This window comes from Eretmochelys imbricata, chromosome 1, assembly GCF_965152235.1.
Source record: "Eretmochelys imbricata isolate rEreImb1 chromosome 1, rEreImb1.hap1, whole genome shotgun sequence".
Classification (NCBI taxonomy): Eukaryota; Metazoa; Chordata; order Testudines; family Cheloniidae; genus Eretmochelys; species Eretmochelys imbricata.
The window spans coordinates 214,863,084-214,880,010 of NC_135572.1; the positions used below are offsets into that span (position 1 = coordinate 214,863,084).

Genomic DNA, 16,927 nt, shown 5'->3' on the forward strand with positions numbered 1-16,927 from the left:
GGTGGAAACAATTTTCATTCACTACCGAGTTAGGCTGGATTTGGACTAGTAGCCTAGAGTTGAAAGGTTTCAGAGTAGTAGCCATGTTAGTCTGTATCTGCAAAAAGAAAAGGAGTACTTGTGGCACCTTAGAGACTAACAAATTTATTTGAGCATAAGCTTTCGTGAGCTACAGCTCACTTCATTGGATGCATGCAGTGGAAAATACAGTGAGGAGATTTTATATACACAGAGAACATGTGTATAAAGAAAGTGCCGTGCTCTATGTGTGTGTAAAGCTCTGTCTACCTTGCTGGCACTCTGTACAAGTTGTTTTGCATAATAGTAACTCTGCCTCCTCAAATTCTTCCCTCATCTCCCTGAAGTTTTAATTCAATATAGGATTCTTCATCACCCTTTGCTCTAAGCTGTTGTGTAGCATTGCTGAATGGCCCACTAAACAGCTGTCATGTTCCATCTGGGAGGGGGCTGCATTCTAATGGGGGGTCCTGAGATTCTTATACACAGAGATTGTAAAGTGCTCTAGGGCCTTTTAGAATGAAAGTGCCAGAGAAATGTATGAGATTGTTATTCCTCTAATCCCTGGTTTGAACACAAGGCTCAGAACCTGGTGTTTGAGAACTGTATGGGCAGGGCACAGTGGGTAGTATTAGTCCTACTCCTGGTGATTGATAGCACTGGGATTTGAGGTAATAAATTTCCAGGACAGGGCTGTGAGAGAGGTGCTAGCACCCAAGGTCGGTCTAGATATCGCCCCCTCCTCTCACTCCTCTTCAGTGAGAACCTGGGAGGAGAAGTCTCACTGTTTGCATCATAAAGGTGGCAGGTGGGGAGGTTTTGGGAGGGTGAGTGGGTGGGAGACTAGGAACTATATTACAGCAGGTCTAAACAGGTGACTGCAGCATCCTTACAGACAGAAGAAGTGAGTGTTGGCCTGGAGTGAGAGACTGGGGATCAGAAAAGAACGTGGGGCTTGAGAGTGAGCTGGCGAGGGAAGGAGAGAGAGAGAGAGATGGCTGACAGGAGGAGACTCCCATCTCACGTGAGTCTTCCCTCCATTTCTCTTCCTTTCTGTTTCATGCTGTTTTAAATAAAAATAGAGTACAGGGCTGTAGTCACAGCCCCATGCTGAGATGGGGGTTTGCAACCTGAGGGGAGTGCCATGAGCACTGTGCTTTGGGGGAATCCAGATCTGCCGTCCCAGTGCTGCCAGGCATGCAGAGGGGCCATACCTGTGAGGGGTTGAGGCATATTAGAACGGGGTGAAATTTTTTCAGAGAGTAGAAATTTCACCAAAAATGCATTTTTTTGCGGCTCTGAAATGTTTCATGAATTGGATCAAACTGGACAAAACCCCTGATTTTTTCCAAAAATTCAAAATGTTTCTTTTCAACCATTTTGAGACATTTCATTTTGATTTTTTTCATTTCAAACTGGCATTTTGTTTTCAAATTTGGCCAATTAAAAAAAAACACAAAAGAGGGTGAAGAACACCCAAAATGGCCAAATCACAATGAAAATCTGGAGAAAAAAATCATTTCAAATGAATTGAAATGATTTGGTTGATTCAAAATCAATTTTTTCCTAGTTTTTCAATTCGATGGAAAATGTTGAAAAAATTGATTTCAGTTCGAATCAAACTGGATTTTTCCCCAGATTTTTTAGTTTGGCCCCTGAACCCCAAAATCCATTATTTGCTCAGCTCTGCAGCATATGTCCTCTTGCACAGTCAGCTATCTTGGGTAGATGCTGGAGCAGTAATGAGGAGCCACCCCTGAGTTCGTGCCAATAGTGAAGGCTCCTTGCACTGTCCCCTGCTTTGCACACTTACCCAAAATGAGAAATGTTTACTGGTCCTGGAGTGGGGTCACATGGGTCACTTGCCAAGCACCACAGTACAATGCTGCTGTGTCTTGGGGGAAGGGGAGTGATATGCCAAGCAATGATGAAACCAGATAGCAAGGAGGACTTGGGGGGCTGAGGGCAGTAAGAGAGATGGGGGGAGGGTGAGAGACAGAGAGGGATATCACTTCAGTGGATACATGGAGGATGAACTGGGGTGATTCACAGCAGAGGTGGGAGGTTGATGGCAAGAGACACGGACAGGGGATGCACACAGGAGTATGGGCAGTTCCGAGCTGGGTGACCACTTGTAAGAGTCACATAGGGAAAGAAGGGCTGAGAGACGCAGAGGGGGAATCTCTTCTAGGGGATCCTCACCAGGGGATTTTGGGCAGATCTAAATAGAGAATCTCCCTTTAATGTTCCCACAGAACAAGAGAAGGAAGGGTTGGAAAGCTGAAGCAGGGGGTCTCAAACTGGGACTGTGGAATGGAACATTTGGAGACCCCAAGCAGTATGGGACTGAGCCCATGAAAGGGCCATCTTCCCCGCAAAGTGGTCCCCAGAGTGAAAAGCTGGGTAATGCCTGCTCTTGGGGGGATTGTGTGGGGACTGGGGCAGCCTCTTTGTCATGGAGAGAGCGATCAAACCCCAGGAGATACACACAAGGGACTGGGACCATTCAGAGAGGCTGACCATCTTTAGCTTCCACAGGAGGAAGGAAGGGGCTGATAACAGCTCCTGGACAGTTGTGTCTCAGGCATATGATTCCCTCTTTCCCTGCATGCGATTCCTGCCAAAGAAATATTCCTGGGTTCCTTGCCTCATTAATTAATAGCCCATTAACAGTCATAAGGTCACTGACAGGCCAATAACAGCATGAAGACTTGCGGCTGGGCCATGTGGAGGAACGTGTTTCCCATTCTTATCACTGGCTGGCAGGCTCAGTGGCCCAGATGAACTGGGTGCTCCCTAGCCTGACTGCAAGCAGAGCTGTGAAATGGAAGGCAGAGAGATGGGGTGAAGGTCCCAGCTGCTCCAGTCTATGGGAACCTTAGCACTGGGACAAATAAATTTCTGAAAGGAGCCAAGGCTGAGCACCCACAAAACTCAGTTCAGTTACATTCTTACAGCAAGTTAATCCTTGGGGCAGTCAGCAGGGATGTGGTTAAAGACTAGTTATAAGTACCCTCAGGAGGTGCTCTAGGACCCGTCTTCCATGTGCTGCTACTCTCACAGCCACTAGGGCCTTGAACACTTATGGGGCATTGTGCACATTCCCAGCTTGTTCTAGCTGCATGATTCCACACTGGGCCCCATGGTCCCCTTTACCTTCTAATTTTGGTTCCCCAGGCTCTCTTGGGAGCTGGAGAAACATAGGAAAGAAACAACCTACTAACGGGGTACTGTAAATGTGGCACACTCATGACAGGAAAGATGTGCAGGGACAGGGGAGCCATTGGACGGGCACTCCTTCCTTCTCACACTTCCTCCTTCTGTGTCTCTGTACCTCTGGGTTTTTTTCTCACTGTGTATCTCTCTCTCCCTCAGTGCCTTCTTCTCCCCCCTTCCCTCTCCTTCAGGATTCCCCCCTCGCACACACCTGATACTCAATCCTGGCAGAGTTAATGCCTCTCGCTCAGATCAGATGTGGCACTGGGGGGGATCATGTGACAGAGGACGGTTGCTATAAATATAGTTAAACCCTGCAATCACTGCCCCAGACGCCTTTGGGCAGGAAGAGGAGAAAGTAAGAGAGACACAAGGAGGAGGGTGAGGGGGGGAAAGAGAGAGAGAGAGAAAGACAGAGATAAGGAGTAGGAGTACATGACAGGCAGAGGCCATGCTCTGGGCCAGCCGGCTAGGTGGTTCAGGGTTGGGCCTAGACCAGCACCATCGTCACAGCTGAGAGTGTGTGTTTGTGGGGCAGGGCAGTAGCATCATGGAGAGTTCTGAACATAAGATGGCAGAGCCCAGATCGGACTCAACCCTGTGGGGTGGTGCTCCTCAGTACGTCTATGTCCACTTTGAGAAGTGCACCAGTTACGGAATCCCGTCGGAGGCAGGGTGCGAGGCAAGGGGTACGGGGGATGACCTGCACTATCTGGAGAACTCCCTCAGCCATCCACAGGTAGGGCTGGGCAATGGGGATGTTGGGGCAGCATAGATCTCTGTGGGGTGACATGGGCGGATGAGGCTGAAATGGTTCTGGGGAGTCCTCCTGGAGGTGCCGTGGAGCATGCAGCCCTATCAGAGTGCCCTTCCAAACCTCTCCCTCCCTTTGTTCCTCGGCCCACAGAGCTGGAATTGGCCCATCCACCAGGCTTCTGTGGTGGCACTTACATTCAGGAACACTGAATAGTGCTGTCCAGGGTTGCTCCCACCTTCAGGGGACGCAGAGTACTTAGTGGAGATGGGGAAAGTGGGGTGGGGGGAAGAAAACTGCCCCCATAACACATGTATAGTGTGATAAGAGAAATGTAGTCTACCACAAAAGCATAGCACTGAGACACCACTGTGATAATATTTAGAGAGATCTGGAGAGAGAGAAAAAGAGAGAGAACACGTATAGATGTATAGACAAAGATACACACCCGATGCCATGATTTATCCCTGCACTAGTGCTGAGCCCAGCACAGGGACCAACAAGAGACAGCTTTCACCACCCCCTCCCTGATCCTGGGGCTTCTGGGGGCTGGTTTGACTCCTCGTGAAGATTAAGGTTTATTCAACCCCTAATGCTGCTCTGATTTGCACCCATGCCAACCTCCCTCCCCTTGCCATGCTCATGACCTGCCTCTGGCATGTTCCCTGCACCAGAGGCTCCAGCGGGGGCAGATGAGGAGCTGGTTATGCTAGCTCTGTGCCTGACAAAAAGGCCTCCTCCACTGGTATTCCCTGGGGAGGCCCTTATGTCTGCTTTTCAGCCACTTTGCTCAGGTTTAGCTGGCAACAAAGGGGCTTTACAGTGACAGTGAATTTAGCCCAGTGATTATAGACAGAAAGAGTGAGAGAGTGAACAGGGCTGGAAAGTATTTGCAAACATTTGTTTGAATAAAATGCTGCCGGTTTGTCTGGATGTTTTTTCTGGCTTCTGTGACGTTGCACTCCATATGTTTTATGGAAATATGCTTATGAGTGTAAATATGATGTAACTGGAATATGCTTAAGCAAAAGGTCTTTTGTAAGGTATCATTACAAAGCTTATAATCTACTGAGTGTGTTCATCCTATTTGTGTGCATGTATCATTCTTGTATCTGAAGCTAGAAATATGAAGTCTAACTCTGAGGTCCTATTGTAATTGTGCAAAGTGTGGGCCATTAATGATGGTTTGGAAGTTTGATGGCTGCCATTGACTTGGACAATTGGTTATAAATGGCTCTGTTTACTTGCAAACCTCCCTGGGTACATGCGGGCCAGCCCTAGAAGAATGAAGAATGAGGGCTCACAGGACATGTGACCATATCACATAATGCTGAAATCCACCTTAAATCTGGTGCTTTTCCATTTAGAAGGAGGGGTGGGGATCCAGAGAGACAGAGGGTTCCCGCCTTGGGCCAAAGCTATAAAAGGAGATGGAACAGAACAAAGGGGGCTGCCAGTCATGAGAAATTCCCTAGTTACCACCTGAGCTGGAACTAACAAGGGCTGTACCAGGGGAAAGGATTGGGCCCAGAATAGGAAGGAGTGTAGTCTGTGAAAGAATCTTATTGGAACATCTCTGAGGGTGAGATTTATCTATAAACAGTTTCTTAATATGTTAGGCTTAAAATTGCGTATTTTGTTTTATTTTGCTTGGTAACTTACTTTGTTCTGTCTGTTATTATTTGAAACCACTTAAATCCTACTTTTTATACTTAATAAAATCACTTTTGTTTATTAATTAACCCAGAGTAAGTGATTAATACCTGGGGGAGCAAACAGCTGTGCATACCTCTCTATCAGTGTTATAGAGAGTGGACAGTTTTTGAGTTTACCTTGTATAAGCTTTATACAGATTAAAATGGATGTATTTGGGGTTTGGATTCCATTGGGAACTGGGTGTCTGGGTGCTGGAGATAGGTGACCTGCTGAGCAGTTTTTGGTTAAAGTCTGCAGCTCTGGGGTGTGGACCAGACCTGGGTCTGTGTTCCAGCAAGCTAGTGTGTCTGGCTCAACAAGGCAGGGTTTTGGAGTCCCAAGTCGGCAGGGAAAACGGGCTCAGAGGTAATTCCAGCACGTCACGTGACAGTCCCGGGGGGGCGGTCTCTGTGACCGAACCCGTCACAGCCTCTTTCTAGTTGTTTTTCATAAATATTTAGATGAGTGATTTTTGTTGGTATCAGAAAGTGATAATCTGGTGAATATTCATGCACAGCTTCCCATCTTGAGAATGCTTTGATTTCTATCCTCCTGTATAGAAAGGTGTCAGCCATCCAATCGGGGAGCAAAATGCCAGATCATGTGGCTTAGGTGACCAATCACACGGACAAAAATAACAAACTTTCATCAGCAATAGCAGCCACAGCAAAGAGTTACAAGTGGCCCCTAGACTGAAATATATTCACAGGAACCATTTGCTGAATAATTTGGAAGAACCAGCCAAAATAGAAAAATTGGAAAGTGTCTGCAAACAGAAAAGTAGTCTAAATTTGTTATATATAAATTGTTCTCTTCTAAAGATTGCCTAACAACACACAGAAGGAGAGACAGATGGATAAACACATACACATACACACACCCAGATAATATATGATATATGCATGCTCCATCATCAAAGCACATCCATACAAACACAGACACACTAACACACACAACCTCACGCATAAGCAGAGCTACCTAGACACACACAAAGCCACATGCCATCCCCATGCCACCCGCCCTCACACACAAACAAGCACATAGGGACACAGACACCACAAACAATGACACCAAACACCCTACACACATGCCCTGGTTCCCAGACACTGCATGGAGTTATAAGCAGACACATACCTCAAGTAGTCAAACACATGTTTTTCCCTCAATGTCCTCTACCTGAGTGCATATGCATAAACACGCCCTCATGCAAAAAACAGCATGAAGTCACACGTGTGCGTGCACATACACATACATACCCCCCACATATATATGCGTACATGGTTTCACACAGTCTCCTTCAACATCCATACACATGCAGCCACACAGTTGTTTGCACACTCACTGAACACATGCACACACTCAGACACACAGCAATATGTACATAGGTCTCAAACATACAAACATATGCACATGCACATACAGCTTCACAAAAAGATACATTCATGCACAAACATGCCTTGCACACACATCTCTCACGCACATATATTGCATGTGCACAACCCCCCAGCATAAATACATATGTGGACACTCACAGTTTCACACACATAACTTGCACAGACACACATGCATGCACATAACCTCTTGTGCATATATGTGAATGCACACAGCCTCCCAACCTCCCACTCACAGAATCTCTCTCTCTCTTGCTCTCTGCCACATACACACACACAGAGACCCTCATGCACATGCACTGTCCGATGCATACCCACAAAGAATCATCTATACATGAATGCTGCTGCACAGTGGAGTTTTGGATCATTCTATCTCTACATCTTAAATAAGACGCTTTCCCAAAGAAGTTCCAGGTGCTGCAGGGAGTGCAGCAAGCAGGTTGTGAGTCACACTAGAACAGTCTCCCATTCTGAGTCCCCCACTCGCAGCAGGGGGTTCTCTGAGCAGTGGGTGGGCGAGCAAAAGGGGAATTGGAGGTACAATGATTACCAGGAGATTGCTGTGGGAGATATGGTGGATGAGGCAATGACTTTATGTCCCATCTGTTAGGTCTAGAGACTTATCTTGGTATTTAAAATTACACATGAAATGAATACAGTGAGGTCTCAAACATCAAGCCCAAGAGGAACTGTGGCCACATCACACTGCTAGTTGAAGTAGAACTGCAATAGCAGGGGGCTGCCGGGCAGGACTGAGGGGCATTGACTGGGCTGTGTGGGGAGCTCAGCACTGGAATAGCATGGGGGTTGCAGGGCAGGACTGAGGGGCATTGGCAGGGCTGTGTGGGCAGCCCAGCACTGGGACAGCAGGGGATGAGGAGGCTGCTGTTAAGGCTAAGGTGAATGGGAAGCAGTTCGTGTTTTGGACTGAGTTATACTGGCAACTGCATGCAGTTGCCCAGGACAAGAATAGCAAATCGCAAATAGCAAATCGCAAGTTGCCCAGGACAAGAATAGCAAGTCTTGTGAGATCATCACTACATACATACATTTTACCTGGTGCTCTCTCCAGCCTCCCTTAGAATAACTCAAGGCATGAGGCTTCCCTCACTTCCTTTGGGAATCTCTTCTGTGCTCTACTAGATTACTAGATTTCACCACTAAGAAATACTTCTTATATCCAGCCTGAAATTTACCATTGCCCAATTTCATTTAATTTACTTTTAGCTTCTTCTCCCTCCTCAGTATTTACACCCTTCAGATATTTGGAGCCTGTTATTATGTTCCCTCTTAGTCATCATTTAGTCGAGCTAGACATACTTAGCCCCTTTAATCTTTCCTTTCAGGTCCATCCCTCCAGCTGCTTCTCAGGATCCTCTGCAAATTTCCTGGGTTTTTCTGGTACTGAGGTTGCTCCCTGTGCTGAAAAAGTGAAGTCACTGAACTAGTCCCATGAAGAGAGGGACTGTCTCTCACACACATACCCCACCCCCAGTCAATGGCAGGAAACCTGTTGTGCTATTTTTTTAGTTATACATCTCTTCTCCCCTGACAGAATGGGGAGTTCCTGGCATATCCCAGTTTTCCTAAGTACTAGGAATGCCAGACGCTTTAATTTTCAAGCCTCTGTCCTACTCTTTCCTCCTACCCCTTCCTCCTTATGATCTCAGACAATTCCAGAGGTCTAGAAGCACCTAGAAGCCTGGATATTTGGTCTGCCATCAGAACTGGACAGTTAATGTGATTTTTGGTATCCCCTGCTTCCAGTTGGGCAGGACCTGCTGTATGAATGGCTTTTCACTTGGGCTATTGCAACACTTCCAGTGGATCCAGTCTAACCAGCCTGAATCAACAAATTTTTCTAGCTACTCCAGATAGGTTTTTTCACCTGGCCTCTTCGAGTTCATATTCCTTTTTCTTGTGAGACTCTTCCTCAGCCCCAACAAACAAACACTCACACACAAGCTCCATACAGACGTTAACCTGTCTTCACTGGACAGACCTTTCTTCCAAGTCCTTTCCCTGCCCCCTGGGACTAACTCATTTTCCTACAAGTCCTGATTCTTTCATCCTCCTGTCAAATGAGGCTGCCCGGGCAAGTGCAGCAGGAGGCTGACTGGCTGGCAGCAGCACTCAGCTGGGTGGTCCCCTGGAGTTTCTGCTTTCAGGCTTCTTTAGACAAGTCAAAGCAGTCTTGTTTGAGCATCATACATCGCTCAGGTTCCAGTTCATAGCTTGGATGCTGTTCATTTGACCTGAACTAATGACAGTCCATCCCTGGTCCATGTGTGATAATGGAACAAACATTAGGTGAGGTGATCCAGATACACTCAAATGCAGTGGCCGGGTGAAATCCACATCACGAATGAGAGATGGCGCATGGTCTGGCGGCCAGGGCAGATAACTGGGAGTCAGAACTCCTGGGTTATATTTGTGATGCTGACACTTATTTGCCATGTGAGCAAGTCCCTTTCCTACCTGATGCCTCCAGCTTCTACTCCTTGCCCACTAGTTCCCTCCTTATCCCTGGATGGCCTACAGTAGCCTTGCAGCAGGCAAGGTGCATTTCTAGGGTGGAGGAGGGATAAGGAGCATTTCCAACAACAGGGTAGTTAGCTGAGGAGCATGCCCAGCAGGTGGTATGGGACCATACAGTGTGCAGGGGGAACTGGGCAGTCTCTGACAGCCAAGAAAACGCCTTGGAAAAGCAGTGACTGAGTGAGCGGAGTGTGATAACTGCTTACAAGTATCTCCAGAGCGTAAACACCAAAGACTCTAGAGAGGGATTGTTCAGGCTGGTACAAGTGGAGATAGCTGAACTTCAGCAAATGGGGGACATTTTGGCCTGGTTAGAATCCCCAAGGGACGTGATGGCAGCCCCATCTCCTGCGGCACTTACAAATGAGTCTGGACAAACCCTCATGTATGGGGCTCAGGGTAACTCATGATGCTTTATGTCTCTCTCTTTTATATCCTGTGATTCTCCTGCTGAAGTGTCTGGTTCTGCTGTTCCAAGCAAGGCCCATCCCCCTCCTGGCACTCAGAAAATCTTAAAGGACTCTTGTGTGTGCGGGCTGGAGGGTGGGGGAGGGCTACATTCTGGGAGGTGTGAAGTGCCAAGACCTCAGGACATGCCACCAGCAGGGGAACACGAGCTTCAATGAGCCCTCAAGCCAACGTTGGGTCATTGAAGGGCATGTGACGAGGAGCCGCCTATTCTCAGCTTCTCAAACAAATCACTCCCCACCCTACTTGCTGAGCCCAGAAGGAGGGAGGGCAGCTACTCCCTCTGGAGCCTGATACCCTACAAGAGAGCACAGCCAGGATCCCTGGAGTTTCCATTTAACCCCGGACCTTCTAAGAGTACCTAGTCTGTGAGGACATTAAAGGGTGGGGAAGTCATACTGTTCTGAGCTGGTCTGTCTCCCTCAGCTCAAGTGTGTCCCTGCATAGAGATCTCTCCTGCTCTCACTCTTTCTCTCTGTGAGGTGGCATGGCTGCCAAGTTTGGTGCAGTTCGATGTGGGACATTTCATGCAAATTATTTAATGACCTAATTTGCATATTTTAATTAATTTGCACATAGCCTTATACTTTCAAGCAGTGATGGAGACAGGGTGTGGAGCCACACAGAAGTAGGCATCTCTGGCGGAGGAGGTGTGGAGGTGTGTGGTGCTGGGTAGTGGTCTGGGTGCTGGAGAGTGGTAGGTTGGGTGGCTGCTGTTTCTGAAGTCTGGGGTAGCTATGTGCTCAGAGAGGGCTGTTTGAGGGAGTGGCTGAGGCCAGCACTAGGTCTGCCTCACATGTCTCTGCTGATTCTGCCTGTTGTTCCCTCCCCATTGGAATCCAGCACGGGTAGCTGCGAGAGGGGAGGCAGAGTGGCTGCCACGCTGCCTGCAGGGCAGTCCCACAGCCACCCACCCTGGCAGGAAGAGAAGTTGGAGGCAATTCTTGCAGCCATCTGGACGTGAGAGATCCCAGCTGGCTGCAGGGAGGTGTGACAGGGATGGCTTATGCATGAGGCAGCCCTGAGGGCATCACCCTACTGTGAGCTGCACCAGCCCCCTGTATGTGTTCCCTAGCGATTCCCCAAATGGTATCTCTCAGCCCAACTTTCTCTTTGGCTGAAGAGAGCTGGAGATACTTGTGGTTGTATCTGGTACCCAAAGAAGGGGGTCTCAGAGGAGATTGAGGGCTGGCTGGCAGGTGGTGGAAGAAAGACTGAAATACTGAGCAAACACCTATCCCCTGCCACCTTCAGACAAATTTTTAAAAATGCCATTTAAAAAATGCACATTCAAGGAGGTAGAGTTGGCTTTAGGCACCTGCAATGTCTACAGCGAAGGGTGGAGCTTCCACCTATCCCCAAATTCCCAGGACACCCACGGGGTTTATGAGTTCTTTGTGGGATAACTAAAGTGGTAAAATAATTTCAAGAGTCCCATGCACACCCACAGCTGCTGCAGCCTCCACTCCCTGGGGAGAATGCTGTGTTCTCATGGCATCACAATGCAACAGTGAGTGAAAGCCCCACTGCAACTCATGGGATTTCATGTCAAAACCTGAGGGCATCTGTGTAAGCGGGAGAATGGTCCTGCTATTGTAGGGAACTTTCCTGGCTTATCCACTACCCTGGTGAAGTGGGCTAGAGAAAGGATCTGAGTTCTTGCTCCCACTTCCTTTAACCAGAGGCCTGCTTGACCTCAAGGGCTCCCCTTCCACTCTCCTGTGTGGCAGAGTCCTCGTATCCCCAACAAGACTGGGCCTAGGATTCCTGGGGGGCTTGACCCCGAACCTTGTTGTGGTCACTTAGAGCAGGGGCTAGGATGTCCCCACTCCGGGGTGCTCTCTCTGGATTGGATGCTTCCCTGACCCATTGATCATTTCATACAGTTCAAAGTAAATACAATTTATTAAACAGCAATCCATTAAAAAAATAAGGAAAAAATGGGAAAGGTTAAAGGAAAACACATAATCCTGCTCTGTGGCACGGGGACATCACAACCAGCGTCTCTGGAATGTAAGGGAAGTTCACAGTCTGTTCCTCACAAATCCCAGGCCTCCTTCTTAGGCCCTGGCTGTGCTGCAGGGATGCTGTGGGTCGGACACTTGCTCTGGCGGTGGCCATACGCTCTCAGGCTGTAGGTGGCAGGACCTTTCTTCCCAGCATCGCCCCGCTCCGTCGAGGTTACGATCTCCCTCGAAGTCTGGCCTGCATGGGTGTCTTCCTGCACTGGGACCGCTGCCCAGGGTCCCCCTTGCTTTCCCCAGCTGCTCACTGCACCTGGCTCCGGATTGGTCCAGCCCCAGCTCCACTCTGCCTCAGCACTGCTGCTGCTGCTCTGCCTCCAGCTCCCTGGGCTGCTTCTCTGGCCCCTCTGGCTCTGGTTGCTGCAGCTCTGCTTCCAGGACAAGTCTGCACTGTGGGCTGCTTCTGTCACTCTGCTCCCAGCACTGACCTGCTTCCTGGGCTGTTTTTCTAACCCCTCTGGATCTGACATAGCTCTGCTCCCTAGCTCAGCTTGGGCCCAGGCTTTCTTCTTAGCTCAGCCCCACTCTGTCTGACCCAGGCAATTCCAGCTCACACGGAAGATGGGACCCCACTGGCCTCCTGACTCCCTGATTAGCCTGCCGGCCCTGTCAATCAGGCTGACCTGGAGCATTGGCCTCTCCCCATTGTTCGTGGGGACTGTCAGTCTCAGGGTCCTGATTTCCCATCGACCCTTCCCCTTTCTTTTGGTACTAGGAGCTAGCCAACCAAAACACCCCCTGTGATGTTATGAGTGTAGTATAATATTTCATTGAAAGGTGAGATAATGCCAGAAAGAGTTAATTAACTCACAGACTGACCTGACCCATAGCTGAACTTTAAAGACTGGTTAGGAAGATATGTAAATGAATAGAGCTTTAAAATGCAAGCCTGCATTATTAGAGATAGAAGGGTAGATATGTGCTCAGGTCTTGTGATGTAAGCAAACAAGTCTTGTCTATTGCTATAGCTTTGATTCAAAGATCAAAAAAGGAATATTAACATTTATGAAGACACTTGAGTAAAATAGTATGGTTGTCTATATGTCTCTTTGAAGGTTGAGGTAACCTGTATCTGAACTGTTTAATGGATAAATTACCCTGTGCTAATTGCCATGATGTTTAGGAGAAGGAAAGTTAAGCCTATTGTTTTCTCAGGCCAAAAGGCTGTTGGAAATTTATAAAAACCTTGGGACATGATCCTTCTTCATCTCAGATCTACTTTGGGTTTCAAGAGGGGGAAACCTTAAGCCATAAGGATTGAGATCCCCAGTCACTGACTGGAGTCACACTGAATATGGACATTGGACTATAACCTATGGACCATTTCTAAAAGGATTTTTGGCAACTACAAGCTCATCTCTGCTATGTATCTGAACCTCAAGAATTGAATTCAAGTCTGTATGGAGATTGATCTTTTAACCAACACTCTCTCTTCTTTTTTTAATAAATTTTAGTTTAGTTAACAAAAATTGACTATAGTGTGTATTTTGGGTAAGATCTAAGTTATAATTGTACCTGGGTCTGGGGCCTGATCCTTTGGGATTGGGAAAACCTGTTCTTTTATATGATGAAGTAAGATTTTCAGAATTCATAGAATATCAGGGTTGGAAGGGACCTCAGGAGGTCATCTAGTCCAACCCCCTGCTGAAAAGCAGGACCAATCCCCAATTTTTGCCCCAGATCCCTAAATGGCCCCCTCAAGGATTGAACTCACAACCCTGGGTTTAGCAGGCCAATGTTCAAACCACTGAGCTATCCCTTCCTCCCCAAGTCATCATCATATGGTTGACGTGTGGCTGGATAGAGGCCTGAGGCTTGGTACTTTAAGGGAACTGCATTGTTTGAACTTCTGAGTGACCAGTGAGGGACAGTAACTCCTCACTTAACGTTGTAGTTATGTTCCTGAAAAATGCAACTTTAAGTGAAATGATGTTAAACGAATCCAATTTTCCCATAAGATTTAACGTAAATGCGGGGGGTTAGGTTTCAAGGAAAAATTTTTTGGGCAGACAAAAGGCATTATATACTGTACAGTACTGTACTGTGGTTGGGAAGTGCCCCTGGCTTACCCCACACAGGCACAGCCCACTGCAGGCAAGGACGCTAGGAAGCACCTTCGCAGCAGCAGTGGCAGCTTACCCGGAGAAGAATAGGCGTCGACTTTGCCAGGGGATGCTCCAGACCCACCTCTTCCTGTCCCCGCTCCACTCCAGGCCCTCCTCTTCCCACTCCCACTCCACCTCTTCTCTGGAGCACACTGCATCCCCGCTCCTTTCCCCCCTCCCCGAAAGTCCTAAGCGCTGCCAAACAGCTGTTTGTCGGCGATTAGGACTTTCTGGGGGGGAGGGGGAGGAGTGGAGACATGGCGCTTCCCTGCTCCTTCCCCTCCCTCCCACTGCTTTGCGCTTAGGACTTTCTGGGAGGGTGGGAAAGGAGGGGGCTGTCTTCCCCCTCCCTCCCAGAAAGTGGGGGAGGAGGTGGAGAAGGGGAACTTGTGCAATGCTCCCTTGTAAAGTTGCTGCTCTTCCACAAAATCTTACAAGCAGTGGACAGAGCAGGCAGCCAAACGATGTTATAAGGGAGCATTGCACAACTTTAAATGAGCATGCTCCCTAATTGAGCAGCGACGTAACTTTGAAACAACGTTAAGCGAGAGGACGTTAAGTGAGGAGTTACTGTACTATAGAAGCTGTTTTGTGTTGGCTTGGTATATCTAAATATTGGAATATCCGCCAGGTTTTGGGGTTTGTCTGCCCTGTTCTGTTTGCAGTTCACCCTACTTGAGTGACCTCAGCTGGCTCCCACGGGCAGCATCATTACAACAGTCCCCTTACATCTGCACAGTTCCAGGGAGTGTCTGTAACCAGAAGAAATTTCACATTTGATTATACCATACTGTACATCTCCATATATTTGCTGGCTTATTTGAGTTACCCACACCACTCTGTGCAACACCTGGCCTTTTCAGAAGGTCTCTCCTCCAACTATTACCAGGCATAGTCCAGTTTAGTTTATGGGGTTTGCAGAAGTAATAGCACCTGAAAGGGGGATGGGTGCAGACCATGCATTTAGATTAAAATATAGAGGGCTAAATTCAGTCCTGGTGTAAGTGTGTGCTCCTCCAGTGAAACCAACTGCTTTGCATGAGATCTGAATTTGGCCCATCTTTTCTAATAGGGGAAGCAGGCTCACACTAGTCAGCCCCGTGAGGTGGAGTGGATCCACAGCTGGGACATAGGGACAAGGCGAGCAAGGTGAGCAGGAGTGGAAATACTAAAGACTTTTGACAGGGGAGTCAGGCCTCCCTGGAGAGGGATCTGAGGATGTTTACACCTTTACACTGTATTATTACTATTATTAAGCTCAAAACAATACCCCCATGGGCTTTACAGAATGAGACAATGCTCTCCCGATACCTGGTGCCATGTCTTGCCGAGACAACACATGGGGGGGCATGCAGGGTCACATGCCCACCCCCACCCCCCAAGATTTCTGCCAGGGTTCACACACAATATGGTCAGCAGCAACCTTTTGGCACTGTGAAGGAGGGAAGGGACAGGAGCTACTTCCAGATGCAGCAGGGGAAGAGGGGAGGAAGGGATGACCTGGCCCTGTCTTTGCAGAGTTCATTTCTTTTTCTTCTCCCCTCATGCCCCCCATTCCCAGCTGGAAGCAGCTTGTTCCTTCCTCCCTGCACATTGTTTTTTTTTTTTTTTAATTTTGTATTTATTTTATTTTTTTACAAGAGGAATAAAAACTTTTATTTGAAAATAGTCCCCCCACATTTCATATTTCTGCCAAGAAGAGCTCTACAAAAATAATTCTCTAAAGAGAAAATCTGAATAATCACAAGAAGAACAACGTTAACCCTCCCCAACAGCAGCAGGATCAGGCAGCTAATACCTCCAGGCTGCTGCTGGGCACTGACATAACCCAACCACCTCCTGTCCCCCGGCTCCAGCATGGGCAGGAAGGGGTTAAGCCCTAAGGACATATTGTGCACCAGGGCCCAGGGAACCTGACTTCAGGGCCTTCAGTGAACCAGCCAGAGAGGTGGCTCAGCAGGGGAGGATACCTTCTGGACAGAGCAGGCCCCCAGTCCTGGTGGCAGGTCAGGGCCTGGGGGGAGGTGAAGAGGGTGATAAGCCCCTGCCTTGGAGGCTGCTGTGAAGCCTGCAGGTTTGGGGCAGGAACAAGCTGGAAATTGCTTCCCCCCCCCCCCAACTCCAGAGCTAAGCTGAGGGGTGGAGAGGCTTTCCCATGCCAGTGCTGTGCAGGGCTTTGGCACATGTAGGGCTTGGCTCCTCCTGGCCAGTGACTGGGCCGGAGGGTCTTGAGCTTTCCCAGGGCGCTGGCCCAGCCAGAGGCAGTGGGGGAAGGAAGGAGCCTGACAGCCAGGCTGTGATGAGCTGAGAGCTCTGACCAGGAGCTGGTTCTCTGCACAGTGCTGGGAGCAGGATGTGCCCCACCTGGGGCGATATGGAGGAGCAGCGGGGCTTAGGGTGTGAAGGGGCAAAGCAGGGAGAGGACAGTGAGAGGAGGAGTCCATAAAGGTGACACATAACTGGCCGCCGCCTGGTGCCTGCCTGCACTCACCAACCACCACAGCTTGCAATGCACAGTTAGTGCCAGCCAGAAATGGGATGCGGGACGGGTCTTGAGGGCCAAAAGCCAGCATGTAGCAGGGGCTGTGCTGACAGACCAGAGGGGGGAGCGGCTGGCCCTGCGCACTGCATCTTTGCTCCGTCACCAGCCTTGCACACGCACCCCCATCGTCAGTCACTGTACCCCCTTCCCGCTCCCTGCTGGTGGGCTGGTGACTG

The 16,927-nt window shown here is 48.7% G+C and overlaps 1 protein-coding gene across 1 annotated transcript in view; it reads left to right on the top strand.

Moving 5' to 3' along the window:
* Positions 1 to 3,784: 3,784 nt before the first annotated feature.
* The window catches only part of CLCN1 (chloride voltage-gated channel 1), a 52,295-nt gene continuing 39,152 nt past the window's right edge, over positions 3,785 to 16,927 (top strand). The window contains exon 1 of the mRNA XM_077821110.1: positions 3,785 to 3,973. Coding sequence (XP_077677236.1) covers positions 3,785 to 3,973 — 189 coding nt within the window. The remainder of the gene's footprint in view (positions 3,974 to 16,927) is intronic.